Source organism: Cibotium barometz, chromosome 23 (assembly GCF_041138505.1).
Source record: "Cibotium barometz isolate CiBa-2024 chromosome 23, ASM4113850v1, whole genome shotgun sequence".
In the NCBI taxonomy this organism is placed as follows: domain Eukaryota; kingdom Viridiplantae; phylum Streptophyta; class Polypodiopsida; order Cyatheales; family Cibotiaceae; genus Cibotium; species Cibotium barometz.
Genome location: NC_141068.1, coordinates 7,022,744 through 7,039,938, shown reverse-complemented (window position 1 = coordinate 7,039,938; position 17,195 = coordinate 7,022,744). Strand labels below are relative to the sequence as shown.

General features: G+C 42.5%; 1 protein-coding gene across 1 annotated transcript in view; it reads right to left on the bottom strand.

Annotated features, from left to right (window-relative positions):
• Positions 1 to 11,881: 11,881 nt before the first annotated feature.
• Positions 11,882 to 17,195, bottom strand: part of LOC147625573 (ER membrane protein complex subunit-like protein) — a 42,353-nt gene continuing 37,039 nt past the window's right edge. Inside the window, exons 6-8 of the mRNA XM_086817083.1 lie at positions 13,733 to 13,791; positions 13,409 to 13,499; positions 11,882 to 12,353 (exon numbers count right to left, since the gene is read on the bottom strand). Of these exons, the coding sequence (XP_086673209.1) occupies positions 12,213 to 12,353; positions 13,409 to 13,499; positions 13,733 to 13,791 (291 nt within the window). The 3' untranslated portion in view covers positions 11,882 to 12,212. The remainder of the gene's footprint in view (positions 12,354 to 13,408; positions 13,500 to 13,732; positions 13,792 to 17,195) is intronic.

Here is a 17,195-nt window from a genome sequence, read left to right as displayed (position 1 = left end):
GTATTCCGCATGTTGGCTGCTGAAGATAAGTTGGATGGCACCAACTATCCATTGTGGGCATATATGATGCGACATGTATTGGTAGCAAAGGGGTTATGGAATATTGTGCAGGGTATTGATGCACGTCCTATTGTGGCTGGGAATGCTGCAAACACATCAGAAACAGGTACTGTTGATGATGGTGCAGGCACAAGTGCTGTAGCAGCTGTTCGAGAACCACCACTTTCAGCAGAGCAGATTCGTTGGGATGGTAGAGATGCGCAGGCTCATGCCTTGATTGCGCTGTCTGTCAAACGTACCATTATCCCACATATTCGCTCCTGCAGGACTTCTAAGGATGCTTGGGATGTACTTGCCACATTGTATCAGGCAAGAAATGAGGCTCGTGTTGCTTATCTCCGAAAACAGTTGGAGAGTGAGCATATGAACGAAGGTGATTCTATGGATAGCTTTTTGACAAAGATCAAGGATTTCAAAGAGCAGCTCATTTCTGCAGATGAAATCCTGTCAGACAGTTCACTTGTGCAGACTGTTTTGAATGGTCTACCAGATTCTTATCAGGGTTTTGCTTCCACTCTTCGCTTGATGATGAAAGGCAATCCCAATGCCTTATCATTTGAGGAGTTAGTTTCTGTTTTGCTGCAAGAAGACCAGTCAAGGCAAAACAGGAATATTATGCGTGTCGCAGATCAAGCTTTCGTTGCTAGTCAAAGAAGCGAGAAAGGTAAAGCTGGCTTTTCTTCTAGTAAGCAGAAATCTGCAAATGCTGCGCAACCAAAGAAGGAAGACAAAGATGAGAAGAAGGGTGACAAACACAAGACATTTTGCAAGTACTGTAAGGGAAATGATCATGTCATCAAAGCGTGTCCTAAGCTGGCTGCGAAAGAGGCTAAGAAGAAAGAGGCTGGTATGGCTGTTGCAGATGCCTCTCCTTCTAACAATGAATCTGCTAATGTTGTGCTAGATACAGAATGGGCATTCAATGCGCAGTGCAGTTATGACCCATCTTTGCATGACACATGTATGTCTGCAGTAGATTCAGATGTATGGTACTTTGACAGTGGTGCCACTAAGCATATCACCTCGCAGCGCAGTTTATTCACTTTCCTTGAGTCTGCTCCCACAGGGAATACTGTCACTTGTGCCAATAACTCCTCTTATCCCGTTAAAGGAGTTGGACAGATTGTGCTGAATGTTGCAAATGGCAACACCTTTACACTTTTTGATGCATTGTATGTGCCAGGGATCAAAAAGAATCTGCTGTCAGTCTCCGCATTTGCCAAAACAGGTTTGGTTGTAAAATTTGTGGATGACAGATGTACTGTTCATGATCTCTCTTGTGGTGACATCATTGTAGCATCTGGTTCACTATGTCGAGGGCTGTATAAGCTCAATATGGATGGCAAATGTGTGGAGGATTCAGCATGTGCTATTATGGATACGCAGGCTATTTCAAATGCAAAACTGTGGCATGCACGTTTTGGTCATCTGAATTTTGCAAGTTTGCTGCGCCTGCAGAAATCTGAAATGGTGTCTTCTTTGCCTAAGCTTGAGGCACCTGTCAAGCATGTTTGTGAGGGCTGCATATTGGGTAAAATGCAGCGTGCTTCCTTTCCCAAAGATGGATCAGTGAGAGCTGAACGCAGATTGCAGCTTGTTCACAGTGATGTTTGTGGTCCCATGCAAACTCCATCATTTGGAAACTACCTTTACTTCGTGACTTTCATTGATGATTTTACCAGGCATGCATGGGTATATCCTCTGAAGGCAAAGTCCGAAGTGTTTTTGTGCTTCAAACAGTTTTTGGTTATGGCTGAAAATGTGTCAGAAAGTAAGATGGGCACCCTCCGTTCAGATCGAGGGGGGGAGTATATGTCTTCAGAATTTAATGCATTTCTGGCTGAGCGTGGGATAAAACACCAATGTACAGTGCCGTATACACCACAGCAAAATGGTGTGGCTGAGAGAAAAAACAGGTCTCTCATGGAAATGGCAAGATGTATGGTTAAGAGTCAAAGTCTACCACATGGTTTTTGGCTTGAGGCTGTCATGTGTGCCACTTATGTACTAAACAGGTGTCCCACCAAAGCATTACAGGTTGTCACTCCATATGAGGCTTGGCATAGCCGCAAGCCATCTGTTGGCCATTTACGTGTTTTTGGTTGCCTGGCATATGCATTAGTGCCTGTGCAACATCGCAGAAAATTGGATGACAAAGCTGTCAAATGTATTTTTGTTGGATATAGTGCTGAGAGCAAAGGCTATCGTTTGTATCATCCACAGACAAAGCGCATTTTGGTTAGCCGTGATGTTGTATTTGTGGAAGATGCAGTTCAGCCCTTGGTTTCATGTACTAAGGAGACAGATATCAGCTCACGTGATGTCTATGATACATTGTTGCCTCTTTTCAGTGGTGCACAGTCAAGTGCAATACCTCATGAGGCAGTTTTTCAGCCTATGCAGGTTTTAAATGATGGCATAGATCAGCCTATATCTGATGCAGATGTGCATGATGCACTTGAGGATGAGAGACAAGAGATTGAGGGCTCTAGGAATATGCCTAGATGGCTGGTGCAGACTTTGCGTGACAGCAAGTTGGATGCCCCTTTGTCTAGTCGCACTCGTTCTGGCTCTCATGGTGCCTCTTATGCGTCAGATTGTTATGCATTGGCTGTTTCTAGTATGTGCGATGAAAGTGAGCCTGTTTCATTTGATGAGGCACAAAGTTCAGAAAATTGGATGGCTGCTATGCAAGCAGAATACGATGCTATTATGAAGAATGGTACATGGTCTTTATGTGCATCCACCCCTATCATTGCCTTCTTGTATCATTCCATGTTCTCCATGGCTATAATCTCTTTCCATTGCTTTGTATGCAGCTTATCAGAGTGATGGCAAGAACCAAGTCAACTGCAAGGAGTGCTGGCAAGGGGCCACGGCTTGCAGCAGCAGCTGGGGCAGGTATCAAGGAATTTAGTGTGCCTCCACCAAAGGGAAGAGTTGCACATGGCCGCCTGGCAAGAAGGCCATTGGCACTAAGTGGGTATACAAATTGAAGCGTAAGCCTGATGGCACAGTGGATCGCCATAAGGCTAGGCTTGTTGCAAAAGGTTATGCTCAAGAGAAGGGCATTGATTTTGATGAGACTTTTGCTCCCACATGTCGTATGACCACTGTTCGTAGCATCTGTGCATTAGCAGCTCATAATGGTTGGAATGTACATCAGCTGGACATAAAGACTGCGTTCTTAAATGGAGATTTGCATGAGGAGGTGTATGTATCGCAGCCTCGTGGTTTTGTTCAAAGAGGGCAGGAAAACAAAGTGTGCAGGTTAAAAAAGGCTTTATATGGTTTAAAGCAAGCTCCACGAGCTTGGTATGAAAAAATACATGCATATTTGACTGCACATGGGTTTCAGAATAGTCCAACAGAAAGCACTTTGTATGTTAAACGTGTGGATGGTGTACATCTAATCATTGCTCTCTATGTCGATGACATGCTGCTCACAGGACCAAATGAGAGTCATATTGCTGATTTTAAGGCTGATTTGAATGCCTCTTTTGAGATGTCAGATTTGGGGCATTTGCATCATTATTTGGGGATACAATTTAAGCAGTGTGATGGAGGTATTGCTTTGTGTCAGACAAAGTATATTGAAACATTGTTGCGGAGATTTGGCCTTGAAGACTGCAAGCCTATTGCTACTCCAATGGAGACAGGTTTGAAGTTGAGTCTTCATGATGCTGGAGATCACTTTGATGTCACACTCTATCAGACAGCTGTTGGTTGCCTCATTTATGTATGCATTACGAGGCCAGACATTCAGTTTGCAGTCTCACAGGTGAGCAGATTTATGCATAGCCCAGGCATTAAGCATTGGCAGGCAGTGAAGCGTATCTTTCGCTATTTGAGTGGTACTCGGCATCTTGGGTTGTTTTATCCCAAGGGGGGATCATTGCCGCCAGATTTACATGTTTTTTCAGATTCTGACTGGGCTGGTTGTTATGACACACGCGTGTCCACGAGTGGTTTTTGCTTCATGCTTGGAAGCTCATGCATATCATGGTTGAGCAAGAAGCAGCCTACTGTGGCCACTTCTAGTTGTGAAGCTGAGTACAGGGCAGCTTTCACAGCTACGGTTGAGTGTGTGTGGCTCAGACGCCTTATGGCTGATTTGGGTGTTGGGCAGCCATCTGCCACCACCATCTTCACTGACAGTCAGAGCGCATTGGCAGTTGCGCGGAACCCAGTGTTCCATGCTCGTACGAAGCACATTGAGGTGCACTACCATTATGTCAGGGAGAGACTCTCTGCAGGAGAGATCAGTTTGGCTTATGTGCCAACACAGGATAACCTTGCAGACCTTTTCACAAAGGCTCTGCCTCGTGAGAAGTTCGAAGCTTTTCGCAAAGCTTTGGGCTTACTTCCTTTTGTGGATTCGTCCACATAGCTAGACACTTCCCTATACATGAGTGCTAGCTCTTGTTCACCGCATCACTCCAGGGGGGATTTGTTACCATATTATAGTAGTGATGTGTGTGAACACACTTAGGACCGCCGGGGCACTTTTTCCCTCACTAGGAGGTTTTTTCCCCCGTGCATTGTATATACGCCCATTATCTTCTAGGGCTTGTTATCTTTCATTTTTGGCACTCATAATACACTACTGTGTTGTGCTCAAGCTTCCTCATCTTCTTGAAGTTGTGTGTGCATTCCTGCAACCCTAATTCCAACAAAGAGGGGGTTGAGGTCTTTCCCGACATTAAGCAGAGAACCACACCACAGTGGTGGGTGCGTGACTCCCTCCCTGCCTAGACAATTTAATCACACCAATTTATTCTTCGAAGCAAAAGAAAGAGTGCAACCCAAGGACCTCTCATGCGTGTACCACCAATCCATAACTATGATGCAGCCATTTATAGGCTTGCTAAGAATCTTCCTTGCCTAGAGCCCATCAATGGTGTACATAGGCTTGAGGTCCCGCTCATGCGACTCTACCTTGAGCAACCGTTCAAACAATGGCTTCACAATGCACCAATTGAAGAGCGTGGAAGAGGATACCAAAGGCCAGATGATAAGGAATTAGATAGTGCAGAAATAAAGGATCAGTCCCAGTGGCGCCTCCACTACCTCCAAAATCCAAATTGCTGTGGGCCACATGCTGCACTACACCAGTAACCAAAGAGTAAATCCAATATACATGCCATTGCACAGGTGAATGAGGTGAAAGGAATAAAAAGCCAAAAAGAAAATTAACCCTCTCCTTGTCAACTTCCTTGAATTCTAGTCTCCACCATTTGGCAAGATGATCCCAACAAAAGCGTGGATGTGGCAATTTTTCAATTTATTATCTCATATCAAGATGCCCCAGATGATGTTGCCATCCAAGCTGCCATCAAGTTTCTCGACATGATTCGTATTTGTTTACAAGATTTCAAAGAAGAAAAGGGTCCCATATGCAATGACACAAATACGAAAAATCTCATGCATAGGGCATTGCCTTCAACATCGACCTTGGGCCACACTTTGCTAGATCTATGCGTTTTTAGTGTGCATTCAATTTTTGAAAGCATTTAGGGTGTAGGCCTTCGAGGTGATGTTCTCATTTGAGCTCATTCTTTTTGGTTAGAATTTTATGTTCATCCGCAAGAATGGGAAGCCACTCTAATATCTAAAGGTGGTGCAACACTTCCATATGATGAGATCATCGCAAAGTTAAATTAAAGATCAATGACATGCCCATCATTCACAGCTTCCAACGACAAAAGTAGGTCTAGGCAAGGGGGTGTTAACTCTTTTCTATACATCTAAAATCTCCACCTCTAACCTAGGATTCATTCACGCTATGTATGGCCATGGGCCAATTATACATCAAAAGCCAACCACAACCACAAGCCTTGTATATACGGGTAGAGATAGGCAATGGGTACCCACTTAAGTTGGGCGGTCAGGCAAAGCCTATTTGTATATATACAACTTTTGATAATGTGAATAGGGGAATTCAATTATTTCTCAAGTGCAAAGCTTTCTTCTTCTCTTCAGCTCTTAACTTCTTTCTTGCTTGATTGTAGGATGCATGCTTGTGTGTGGATGGAGTGTGTCGAGTATGCATGCTTACTTGCTTGAGAGTGTGATTGAGCATGATTGGAGAAGAAGGTGGTTCAAGCTTTCTAGCTTTACCATTGCCTTTTGGAAGGATTAGTTAGTTGATTAGAGAGTAGAGGAAGGCCTCAAACAAGAGAGATTGACACACTTCTAGTTCTCTTTAGCCTCCCCAAAATAGGGACTTCTATGATCCAAGACAAGTGGTCTAACCACTAGCACTAGTGATTCCTCGCTAGAGAGTAAGAAGGTTCTTGATATGAATACATGCTTATTGAACTTTGTGCAAATTCAATGTACTAAATGGCCTAGTTCATGGTGTTGATGGCTTTTATAAAACTTTTAACATTTAATAATAGCATTCTTTTAATGTGACTACATTAAGATAATGGCCAACATACATGAGCATATTATGCCCACATCTACTACAACACGATCAAATAATGGACATATATTTACCCTAAATTTTCCTTATTGAACATAACAAAGCATAATTCCATATACAAGCACCAGTAGCTTGGATGATTCATTGTTCCCAACTCACTAAATGATGTCACCAAACATGTTTTTACAAACACAACTTTATTACAAGTTTGTAGAAAAAAGCAACTCTATCTTCTAGCACTAGTCAAAGAAAAAAAACTAGAGTAGGTACAAAAGTCAAAGGTCAAGTCAAACATCTATTTACCAACAATTCCCACAATCAATCACCAACCATGAACTCTATATAAAGGAGGTTTCAACCCTCATTTTAGCATCTCCTCTCAAGTGTTGGCAAGAACCCCACCAAAGGTAACCCAAGGCAAAAACACAACCAGAATGACCAAAATGTGGATTCAGCTTTTATATGCACAATAAGTAAGCATACATGAACCAAATCTAGTCCAAATCTGAGAACCATTGTACTTATTCATGTTTTGGCAATAAACAATAGATTAGGCTTTACTCTCTTATCTTATATGTGTTTGTTAGAATAGTAAGATTAGCATTAATCTAATTTGCTTAGTGTTAAATCAACACAAACAACAGTAATAAATGATGCACAGGGTAACTCGACACTTATCAAAATCTTATGTGGTGTTAACCACTCCATTAGTTAACATGGTTTCACTTGCCCAACCTATCGTAAGGCTCTTTGCCATCTTATCTGGTTAAACGGGCACTTAGCCTTTATAAGACGGTGCTAGAACATATAAACTAGTCTTACACTACGATGAATGTCAAATAGGGAAAGTCGATAGACCTAGTGTTCATAGTTTCTTAAGACTAGTAATAGAGGCTATATCATTTTTAAGTTTGGCCGGCCTAGTGTGAAAACTAGTCACTTATATATAAGTCATCTTTTACAATAAGAAATAAACATTGTGAGCTCTCATTCTTCCCTCTTCTTTTTGCTTGTATGCTTTTTAATCTTGCTTGCTTGATGAATACATGCTAGATATGTTTGATTGTAGGTTTCCTTCTCATAATAACTTCTTCTTCTTCCCCCACCTTGTGAGAGAGAACCATCGTAAAGGACCATCTCTTCTTGCCTCCATCTAGGCATTGAGAGCTCTCCCTTCACCCCTTTGGCAAGGAGTATTCCACTGTGATAACGGATGGAGTGAGGACACGATGGACGAGCTAGTGTAGCCACAATTGAAAGTTGCATTTGCGGCTCGAAGGCAAGACCCAACGACACATGCATTGGCAAGGCTAAGGTAAGCTCTTGAGTTGAACATATTTGGCACCAATGCTGCTAGCCTAGGACAGTTCCATTTTTCTATATATCCATTCCAAGCTATTGGGATCACCCAATATTGCCTGGTGTTAATATGGGGTCCCACTCCAAAACACATATGGTTTTGAAGCACTTAATGTGTTTGTTAATTGCTTTATATTTTAATTTAGAGTTTATTTTTTATTAGGGAATTCTATGTTCATCTATTGGTAGCACAAAACCCTGATGTTTTGGGGCGATTTGCATGAAATTAAAGCCCAAGAGGCTTAAATATCATTGTTTTTATCCAAGAATTATCTTAACAATTATAATAAGGAGTGGAATCCACTCCGAAAATGTGAGCATTGAGTCCATTAAGTTGAATTAGAGTGAAATTATCAATTTTTGTTCATGCATTTCAATTTTTTTCATAATTTGTGCAATTAGTAGAGTAGAAGCATGCTAAACCATCTAAAAATAATAATAATAAACACTTAATTAGTTGTATCACAATCATTAATTAGGATTAATAATATTAATCACACTCTGAAGTCCCAAAAATCATAAAACCAAGCCAAACCAGCTCTCGGGTAGGGGACGTGATCTTGTCCACAGTCCCGCGCAAGAAGACGTGAATCTAGACACATGAGCTTGGAGATGTGAGCCTTGATACTGGATACATGAGACCCGTTAGACGTGAGCATGGAGGTATGTAAACTTAATATAGGAGTAAGTACAAACCAATTATTAGAACCATAAAGACCCATATGAACACACCTCCCCATGTCCTTTGAAGATTTCTTGTCTTACAATATGTACCAACTATAATTTCCAAGGACTTAGACACGTGAACTTGCATACGTGAGTCGAGACACGTGAACCTATAGATGTGATCCTAGAGACGTGAGTCTAAAGGTATGAGCCTGGATACATGAGCATAGCAACCAAAAAAAGAAGAAATAAAATCAAATTCACCAAAAAAACAAAACAAAACTTATCTGAAACCATTCTCTAACGTGTTCTAGAAGCACCCGGAACCTTTGATGATGTGAACATGATCTGGGAAACAATAATACAATCAATTGCAGTGCATAAAATCATACTCCTCAAATCCACTAAACCTTCGATCCGAGTCAGCAGAATGCTCCCCACCAGCAGTTAAGAAGGGTAGACTCCTCAAGTGAGAACCTCTAGTAGGAAATGAGCCAACAAAACATAGACATGAGTGGAAGAACAATGGAACACCTGGAAATAGGAGCCTCCATCTGGCTCTGTTGACAACGCCTTAAATTTTTATGAAGAATTCCTTTAGCCGCCCTATTCATTGGGCGCAGCTCCAATGAAGGAGCAAGAGCAAGACCTATAATGTCAAGGTTTACTACCATAAGAAGCGGTCAAACCACGTTAAAGCCATAATGTTTCAAACATTTAGTGTCGATCTTGAGCTGGGTTTATCCCAAGGAGACCACGAGCCCAACCACTGCAATTAACAGTAACACAGGACATGTCCCTTTTTCTCTATCATTAGGGACAAATGTTCCATAGTACACACAACAAGAAGCTCACACAATATAAGCAAGAGTCCCGCTCTCCACAGAAACCCATTCTAGAAGTGCCTTTACCATAGAACCAAGTTCCAGTTCTTCTCTATTTGGACGAGGAATAGGGAACATGGGGAACAGTAAAGAGCTAATCTCATAACGTGTCCTCAGCCTGCAAAGTGAGCCTACAGACTCAAGGCTAGGCTAGCGAAGGACAAGTGCCATTGGAAAAAACCGAGCAGCCCAACCCCATAGGGCAAGGAATCCCAAACCCTGAAACGGAGGGTTTCGTGCAACCAACGTTACCCCACCATGTGAATAAGCAAAAGACATGTTGAGAATGGCGTTTGAAATAAGAAGGGGAGTTGCAACCAACATAGCACCTAGAAGCTTAGAGTTGGGCAAAACCAAGCCAATCCATATCTTAAGGATGACACCCAAATTTGATAAAACTGGAGATCCTATCTAGTACCTAGAGAAGTTTGATCATATTTATAAGGCCATGGGAAGGATTGATGATTCGACCAAAATCTGCTCATTCTGATCGACAAAACAAATGCCATGATCCCACTCTCATAAATTGGCCACATTTTCTCTTTGTGACGCCATGATCTCTCAATCCTAGCCCAAGTGACCATGAGCATGTGGATAATATCACACCAAATACTACAAACGCATTGGGTATCATAAACCAAAGTGCCCTCCATGGCCTCAATGCATCTAGCCTTCCAAATGTGCCACAGTGTGATGCTAGCAATAATCTCACATGCAATGTCCAAACTTTGTGTTGGATTGGCATGTCTTGAAGAATACACTACCGACCCACTCCTTGGATAACCCACATGACGATTATCTCTGTTGTTCCCTATAAGCTTGATTTGCAAGCCCAACTATGTCAACCAAACAATAGCACTAAAACAAATGTAGGCTCCTCTCCTCATCCTTCCAAAAAGGAAATCCTATGTGCCTCCTTGCACCTCCTAAAAGCAATCTGAAGTTCTTGCACATCTTAGACAAGCTGGGCTAGTGCCAATGACCAGTCCACCATCTAAAGAAAGCCCAAAAAAAGAGGAAATCTTCGTCTCCGATACGTGCCATAGCCTTCCCCAAAAAGCTCCATGAATGTCCAGGATGATCCCATATGCCTCCCAATGCGGTCTAGAAGTGGGGAATCTCTAAAGAAGGGCATGCTTTTCATGGGATTAAAAGCATCCCACTACCACCACTCACCAAGGTGACAATCTATTGTTTCAACAAATGCTACAAGTCCAAGTTACCAAAACTTCGTTAGAATATTCTTTTCATGTTCAAATTCTTATGTCAAAATACAAGAGGTAGTTATGGGCTTGAAATGGGCATCCCGACAAGTATCACTCCTAAAAGCTAATGCCTACCGACATGCCAAAGTGCAGGGCACTATTTTTTATACATCAAATGCAATGTAGGGCCAGCTACATCGGCCTTGTCAACAACAATAAGTCTTGTAAACGTGACACTCAGCTAATGAGCTTCAAAGCTACCTCAAGCAATCAGTCTGGACCTATATATACTCTCAATACCCACACTTCAGATTGCAAACTAAAAGCATCGAATGGGTAGTAGGTGGAACCCGGATTGGGCCTCTGAGAGCATTGCGTTTGTCCTGGAGAGCAAGGATGGGCCAATCGTCCTTTGGGTGTTTTTTAGTTCCGATATCTGGATTCAGGGTTCCAAAACAAATTTATTTTCCGTAGTTTTAAGGTTAGTTCCGATATCTGGATTCAGGGTTCCAAAAACAAATTTCTTTTCTGTAGTTTTAAGGTGCTGCTGTAACATAGCAATATTACAATTACATTGTATAAGCATCCATGCATGAATGAGTTTTACCATAGGCACAAAACATACCATAAACATACAAAGCATGATTCTAAGTAATCGCACTTTCTTCAAAGGGTTTTCAAGTCAACTATTTTTCCGTTAGCTGGTAAGTAGTGAAAAGTACTGTACTTTCCATAGGTATGATACTGAACAAAAAATTTAATACACAGTTACCCATGCTGCAGGCAACTTACCATCAAAAACTGGGCTACAGCAGCAAGCTCAACTTCTGGTCACTTTTCTCTCAAGAAACCCACGGGTAATACTCCTAAATCACCCCTTTGTGTCCTGCTAATCCCCTCCTACAGCCTCCCTCACTTCTAGAACTACTACCAGAACTAAGGAGCAGTTTTAAAAGGATGTTTCTATCAAGAGGGAAGCTGCTAGAAAAGAAACATCTGTGATCATAGCCCTTCTCTCCTTCCATCCACCAGCATGCCTAAGACAGGAGTGGTGCATTTTGAGTACATCTGTTAGTAGCTTGAAAAGAATTGGACTTGGAAAATGAAGGGCATAGCTGTAAGACTGAGGAGTCAATCATGTCATTATGAAAGAGAGAATGGTGCTTTAAAAAAATGAGTCAGTAAAGGTAATTGATCAGGTTGATGCACATCATTTAGGCATCCAAGATTGATTGAAAATTGTGCCAAGCATGGATCTTAAAAAAAGAAAATATTTTGACCATTTGTGGCAAAGAAATGCATTAAAGCAAAGCATCCAAGAACAAGGACGTTTGTTTACGGAAGTTATCTGTAATCATCAGTAATCGACAGTTATCTTTCCTACTTATTTCCACAAAAAAGCAAACATAATTATTACCAAGAGAGTCAAGGGAATAAGTCTCATGGATGCCTTGCTCCTGAGCAGTGTCCTGTGGAGCTATGCAGGGTAGTAAGTGCAGTGTAAAAACGGGCTTACCACCCGTGCAGTTTCTCTTCATACAAACTGGTGAAGGTAAGCATTTGCATCTACAATTAGGTACAAGATAACAGAGGTAGATGCTCTTGTTACAGTTATCTTCTGCGAGGTCCTGAGTTTACTGCCCTTTGAGAAGCTCCTTGGGCACCACCTTGGTTAGCAGACTCGTCTGGCATATTCGCCACTTGGGTGATAGCATTCAATATAATGAGACCTAGCGGAACAATGTACATCCACTGCGTACATAGCACAAAGAGAGAATCAGACCGAGTTTGATATTTACATGCAATCAACTTTTGCACCACAAATGGAAAGCAAAAGTTGAGTACGTCCTTTATATAACTAAAGAGTGCAGTAAGCATAGGCTTGCAGCAGGTACGATTTTGGCTTTATAAGGTTAAGCTTATTATGATTATCAAGCTTAGTGTAAAGTAATTTATGATTGCTTTTACTATTCTTTGGATTGCTCGTAATTAGTAATCTATAGCTGGGAGGACTCACAGGAGATGAGAACCCACATCGCCATGACCAAGGCTCTAGCCAGGCACTCGAATAATGCTCTCTCAGGCAATGTGTTGCATTAGGCGAATTTTGGACTCATTTTTGGACCCTCTAAGAAATGCCATGTCATCGGTCCTTTGAAAGAAAGGAGCTCATGGAGAACTCTACCACCATATCTCAAAACCATATCATGTAACATATCATTGGAAAGGTCTCAACGAGTAGATTATAAATCACCAATCTCCGACAAATTCAAAATTGGTATGCTTAAGTCATCCTCATTTGTCCTAATGGAATATTCCCTAGAATCCCCAACAGCCTAAAAGGCCCCAAAGTGAGTTCAAAATTCCCTAGCCACAAGCTTGTACGTGTGTTGTATTGGTCTAGCCTCAAGCTTGTGAGTGCTCTAGATTGAGGTACAGTTGGGCGGTAAACTTCCCAGCAACCCCTTCAATTGTCTCCACTTTGTGCATGATGGTGTTTGTGGGATTTTCCTGGTCTCAGACTATGCTGTAAGAGTTTGTGCCTGTTTCCGAAGGGCATATACAAAGAACCACAGCCACTGTCCCAAAAACAAGATGTCAGCCCAGAAACGTGAAGCCCATCCCAAAAAGGAGCAGTCTACACAAAAAGAATCAGCCCCACAAACAATGGGTGCATCATGTGTAATTTGACATAACCCCTTCAAAAAAATCCATCCTTATAGCAATGGATATCAGTGCATCCCTATGTTGTCCTACATCAGAGAAACCCATGTGGAACAAAATCGAAAGGAATGGAGAACGTTTACATATTTTCCCCAAAATGACTTCTCTAGCGGCTTTTTAGGTTGGCCATCTTCACCCAACTCCACTTCCACGTCATTGGTGATGGTAAGGGACCTGCAAAGCACAAGAATATATCAGCATCCACTGTAAAAGGTAACATTTACTGTCATATACCAAGAGCCCAACAGCATGTAGCCTGGTGGTGATGAGTTAGGACTATCACGGTAGCAAGCTGGGTATGAATTTCCCCAGCCGTGTGGCGCACAATGTCTATTACCGAATATATACCTCTCTCAATAACGAACAGTTTACATGCCAACAGAGTGTGGAATCATGTGATGTTGTACCTCACAGCCTGCTCTCCACTTTTCAGCACAATATGTGAGTCGAAACCCCACTTCGTCGGCTGCATCCCAAGAAAAGGATGGATCAGCAATTGCATCAAATTTAAAGCCCACTTTCAAGCAGAGAAAAATAAAGTGGAACATAAACCGAGTATGAGGGGCATACTGCCAAGGAACCAGAAAGCTCCTAGAAACACAGCTGCGGGAAACTCCACCCCAAACTTAAAAACCTAGTTTCCACGTTTCTAAATTTCCCAATCATTTTGGAAACTTTGAACCAGCTATGCGTGGATGGGAGAAGAGCAAATATATATTCACACCCTTGGGCTTGTAAAGATAGAAAACCTCTTACATCCCGCTAAGTTGAGACCAATGTCAACTTCGGGTTGAACGGCCTAAGGTTAAGGGGATGGGCTAACCCGGCTCAACTTCGCTGGAGGTTAGAACTTAAAGCTAACCCAAGATTAAGATAAGGGCTTAGCCCAGCTTAAGGTTTGACAAGACCTTGGGTCCTCATCGGATGTGGACAAAGCATTGGCAAATGGATTGTCTAAAGCGTCCAATTTGTTGGGTAAGTTGCTTAGACAAATTTTGGGTAGTGCATGTGTTTTGGGGAAGTTTGATTTTTTTTATTGACTTAATCAAAATTTGGAGAGCCCGTGCTTTTTGGGCTGCACACTAGTTTTGGGGATCTAGAATCATGGAGCTAAGGTCAACTAAACGTGTGTACAACATCAGCCAGCCAAAAGGCAACAGGGCGCTTCATGCACATGCAAATTTTAGCCTTATATGTGTTTTATTATCTACCGACAATCACTGCAGCCATCGTTTTGCTTCACTCAACAATCCTCTTAACTTGCCTTTTTTTTTACAAATCTTCCTAGTGCCTTGCAAAAGTCTGACTTATATTGACTAGACGGCTGTTAGTGGTGTGTTTTAATGGTGTCCTCCTGAAGGGGTGAAGACCAAAGGAAGCCAACACCTGCCGAAAGAATGACAGCCCAAGCGCAGAAAACCTACTAGAAAGGAAACATGAGAAAAAGGGGGGACGACGAACGGGCAAGAATAAGGGCGGCAACAGGCGGAGGTAGAAAGGTGTAAGCCCAGTGGGGCGTGCTGTCACAAATTCCACCATGTATCCAAGAGAGAAGAATAGGAAGGGAGGGAGAGAGAGAAGGGTTGACAAGCCAAGATCAATACATCAATGAATACAAAAGCAAACAAATATGCCGATGTAGGAACCCAAGTCAAAGTCAATGTCAAGGCATGAGATCCTGATGCCGAGCACACCACAGGGATGACCCACAAGAATCTCTCACCAGGGTAGTACCAAATCCAACAAACCCCAAGCTTGTATACAAGGTACATAGGAGATATGTGTACATGACAGAGTATACGATGACCAGCTGTAGATTCTGTCACCCAAACCGGAATAGAAACAGCCCACACAAAGGAGTATATACCAAATCAGGACCATGGCTGCAAGGCAGTACAGTAATCTGTAGATGACACAGATCAGCAGCAATTGACGGCAACATGTGTACGGCTCAAATCAGCAGAGGCAGACGTACAGTTTCAGTCAGCTGCTGCAGCAGTCATACAGTAGCGGTGGTGCAGGTGGTTCAGGCAGCCAGTTGGCGGGGCTAGCTGGAGCAGGTGGCGGTGCTGGTTCAGGTAGCGGCGGTGCTCAGACGGCTAGGTAGGTGACGCTGTTAGCTGGCAGCAGCGCACAGATGGTTCAAACGCCAGTCAGCAGGTGGCGCAGATGGCGACGCTAGCTGGCACAAGCAATACAGCAGCGAATCAACACTAATGGCAGAATTCCGTACAATGGTACGGACAACAGTACAGTGGCTGACAGTCAATGATGGAAGAAACTCCAAGCTTTGATGATGATTACCATGCTTTGGGGATAATGAAGGCGATGATGAGCTCCACGCTTCAATGATCTTGTTGATGCTTAAGAGAGGCTCATGCTAGTTTAATACCTGAGGGGAGCCCTGCTTTTTGCCAGATAGCTATCCATGCTTTTAGTCTGCCTCTTTCACTTTACTTTCCTTCTTTTTCTTTTTACAATAAATTATTACTCAAATATGGCCAGCTTTTTCCAAAGTTCTTTGTGCTTTGCTTTTCCAACTTTAAGGCCTTGCTTTTTGGCCCTAGGGCTGCTTTTTGCTTTTTTGTCTTGCTCAACCCCCTCTGCCAATGGTGCTCTTGGCTTGCGGTCAACTCAGTTCGACTTCTTGCTTTTCTCTACTTTTTGACTAAAACTGGTGCTTTTTCATGAGCAAACCTTATGGTCCCCTTCCCCAGGCCTTCTTCTACCTATCCAATGTCCGAGCAAGGGTTCCATCATGTGAATAGAGCTAGGAGATAGTTGCATTCCCTCCCTCTTATATCACAGTTGTCCTCAACTGCGGAATACGATTGTACCAAGCATATCCATATGGTCCAAGTACTAGCCCCATCTGGTGAGTCTTGTGCATCTGGACATTCCCCATATCTGTGGTGTCATCTGCTCATCTGGCAACATCTCAATGCCTTATCTTTGACCAATGGCTTTGTCCTTGATGGTTCTTCTTCATAATCTATCACATGGGTTAGATTAAAGAAATGCATACTTACCTCCTGCAGAAACTAGACAAAATCTAGTCAACAAACAAGTAAGCATCATTCGCGTCTACTGGGTATTTCAAGTACTGGCCAGGTAGTCTGGAGCCCAATGGACTATCACATGCCATAAATCCAAGCATTATCCACGCATCAAAAACAGCATACAAAGTCAAAGAAATTCAAACATACATCAGTATGCAATGGATATGTAAAGATCCTCCCCTTCATGGATTGTCATGTTTGGTCTCATCGAAAACCGGTTATGAGCTATCTAGCTCCCAAAGGAAACCCCTCAGTCAATCATCAAGGCCATCTGGTCATTATGACCATCGAGAGTTCATCAATAGTCATCTGGGCCATCTAGTCGCACTGACTGCCCGTATGAAATCCAATACAGTCATCTTAGCCATCTAGTCACTTATGACCGCCCGACTGTTCATCAATAGTCATCTAGGTCATCTCATCGCATTGACCGCCCGAATATGAAATCCAAGGCATGGCTGCCCAATGGGTCATCTGGCATCTCATTGCCACCTAAATACAAATCTTGCTCATTGGGTCACCTGGTATGCAACCGATCCAAACTAGAGCATGTCCAATTAACCATTACATAAGCAAAGTAATAATCGATTACATTCAAGTATATATACAATGAAGAGGGCTAGAGGTACAATCCCTCCCTCTTGAATCTATGTTGTTCGCAAGACGCCTATGTATGTACTTCAAATACATCTTAACCAACCGCTTCCTCATAAGCTCGAAGTATCTCTGGATAGCCTTTATAGTACTTTTCTCGTATCCATTTCGCATCCAAAGGCGATAATTCTTGAATTTCAAGAGAAACTTTCTAATC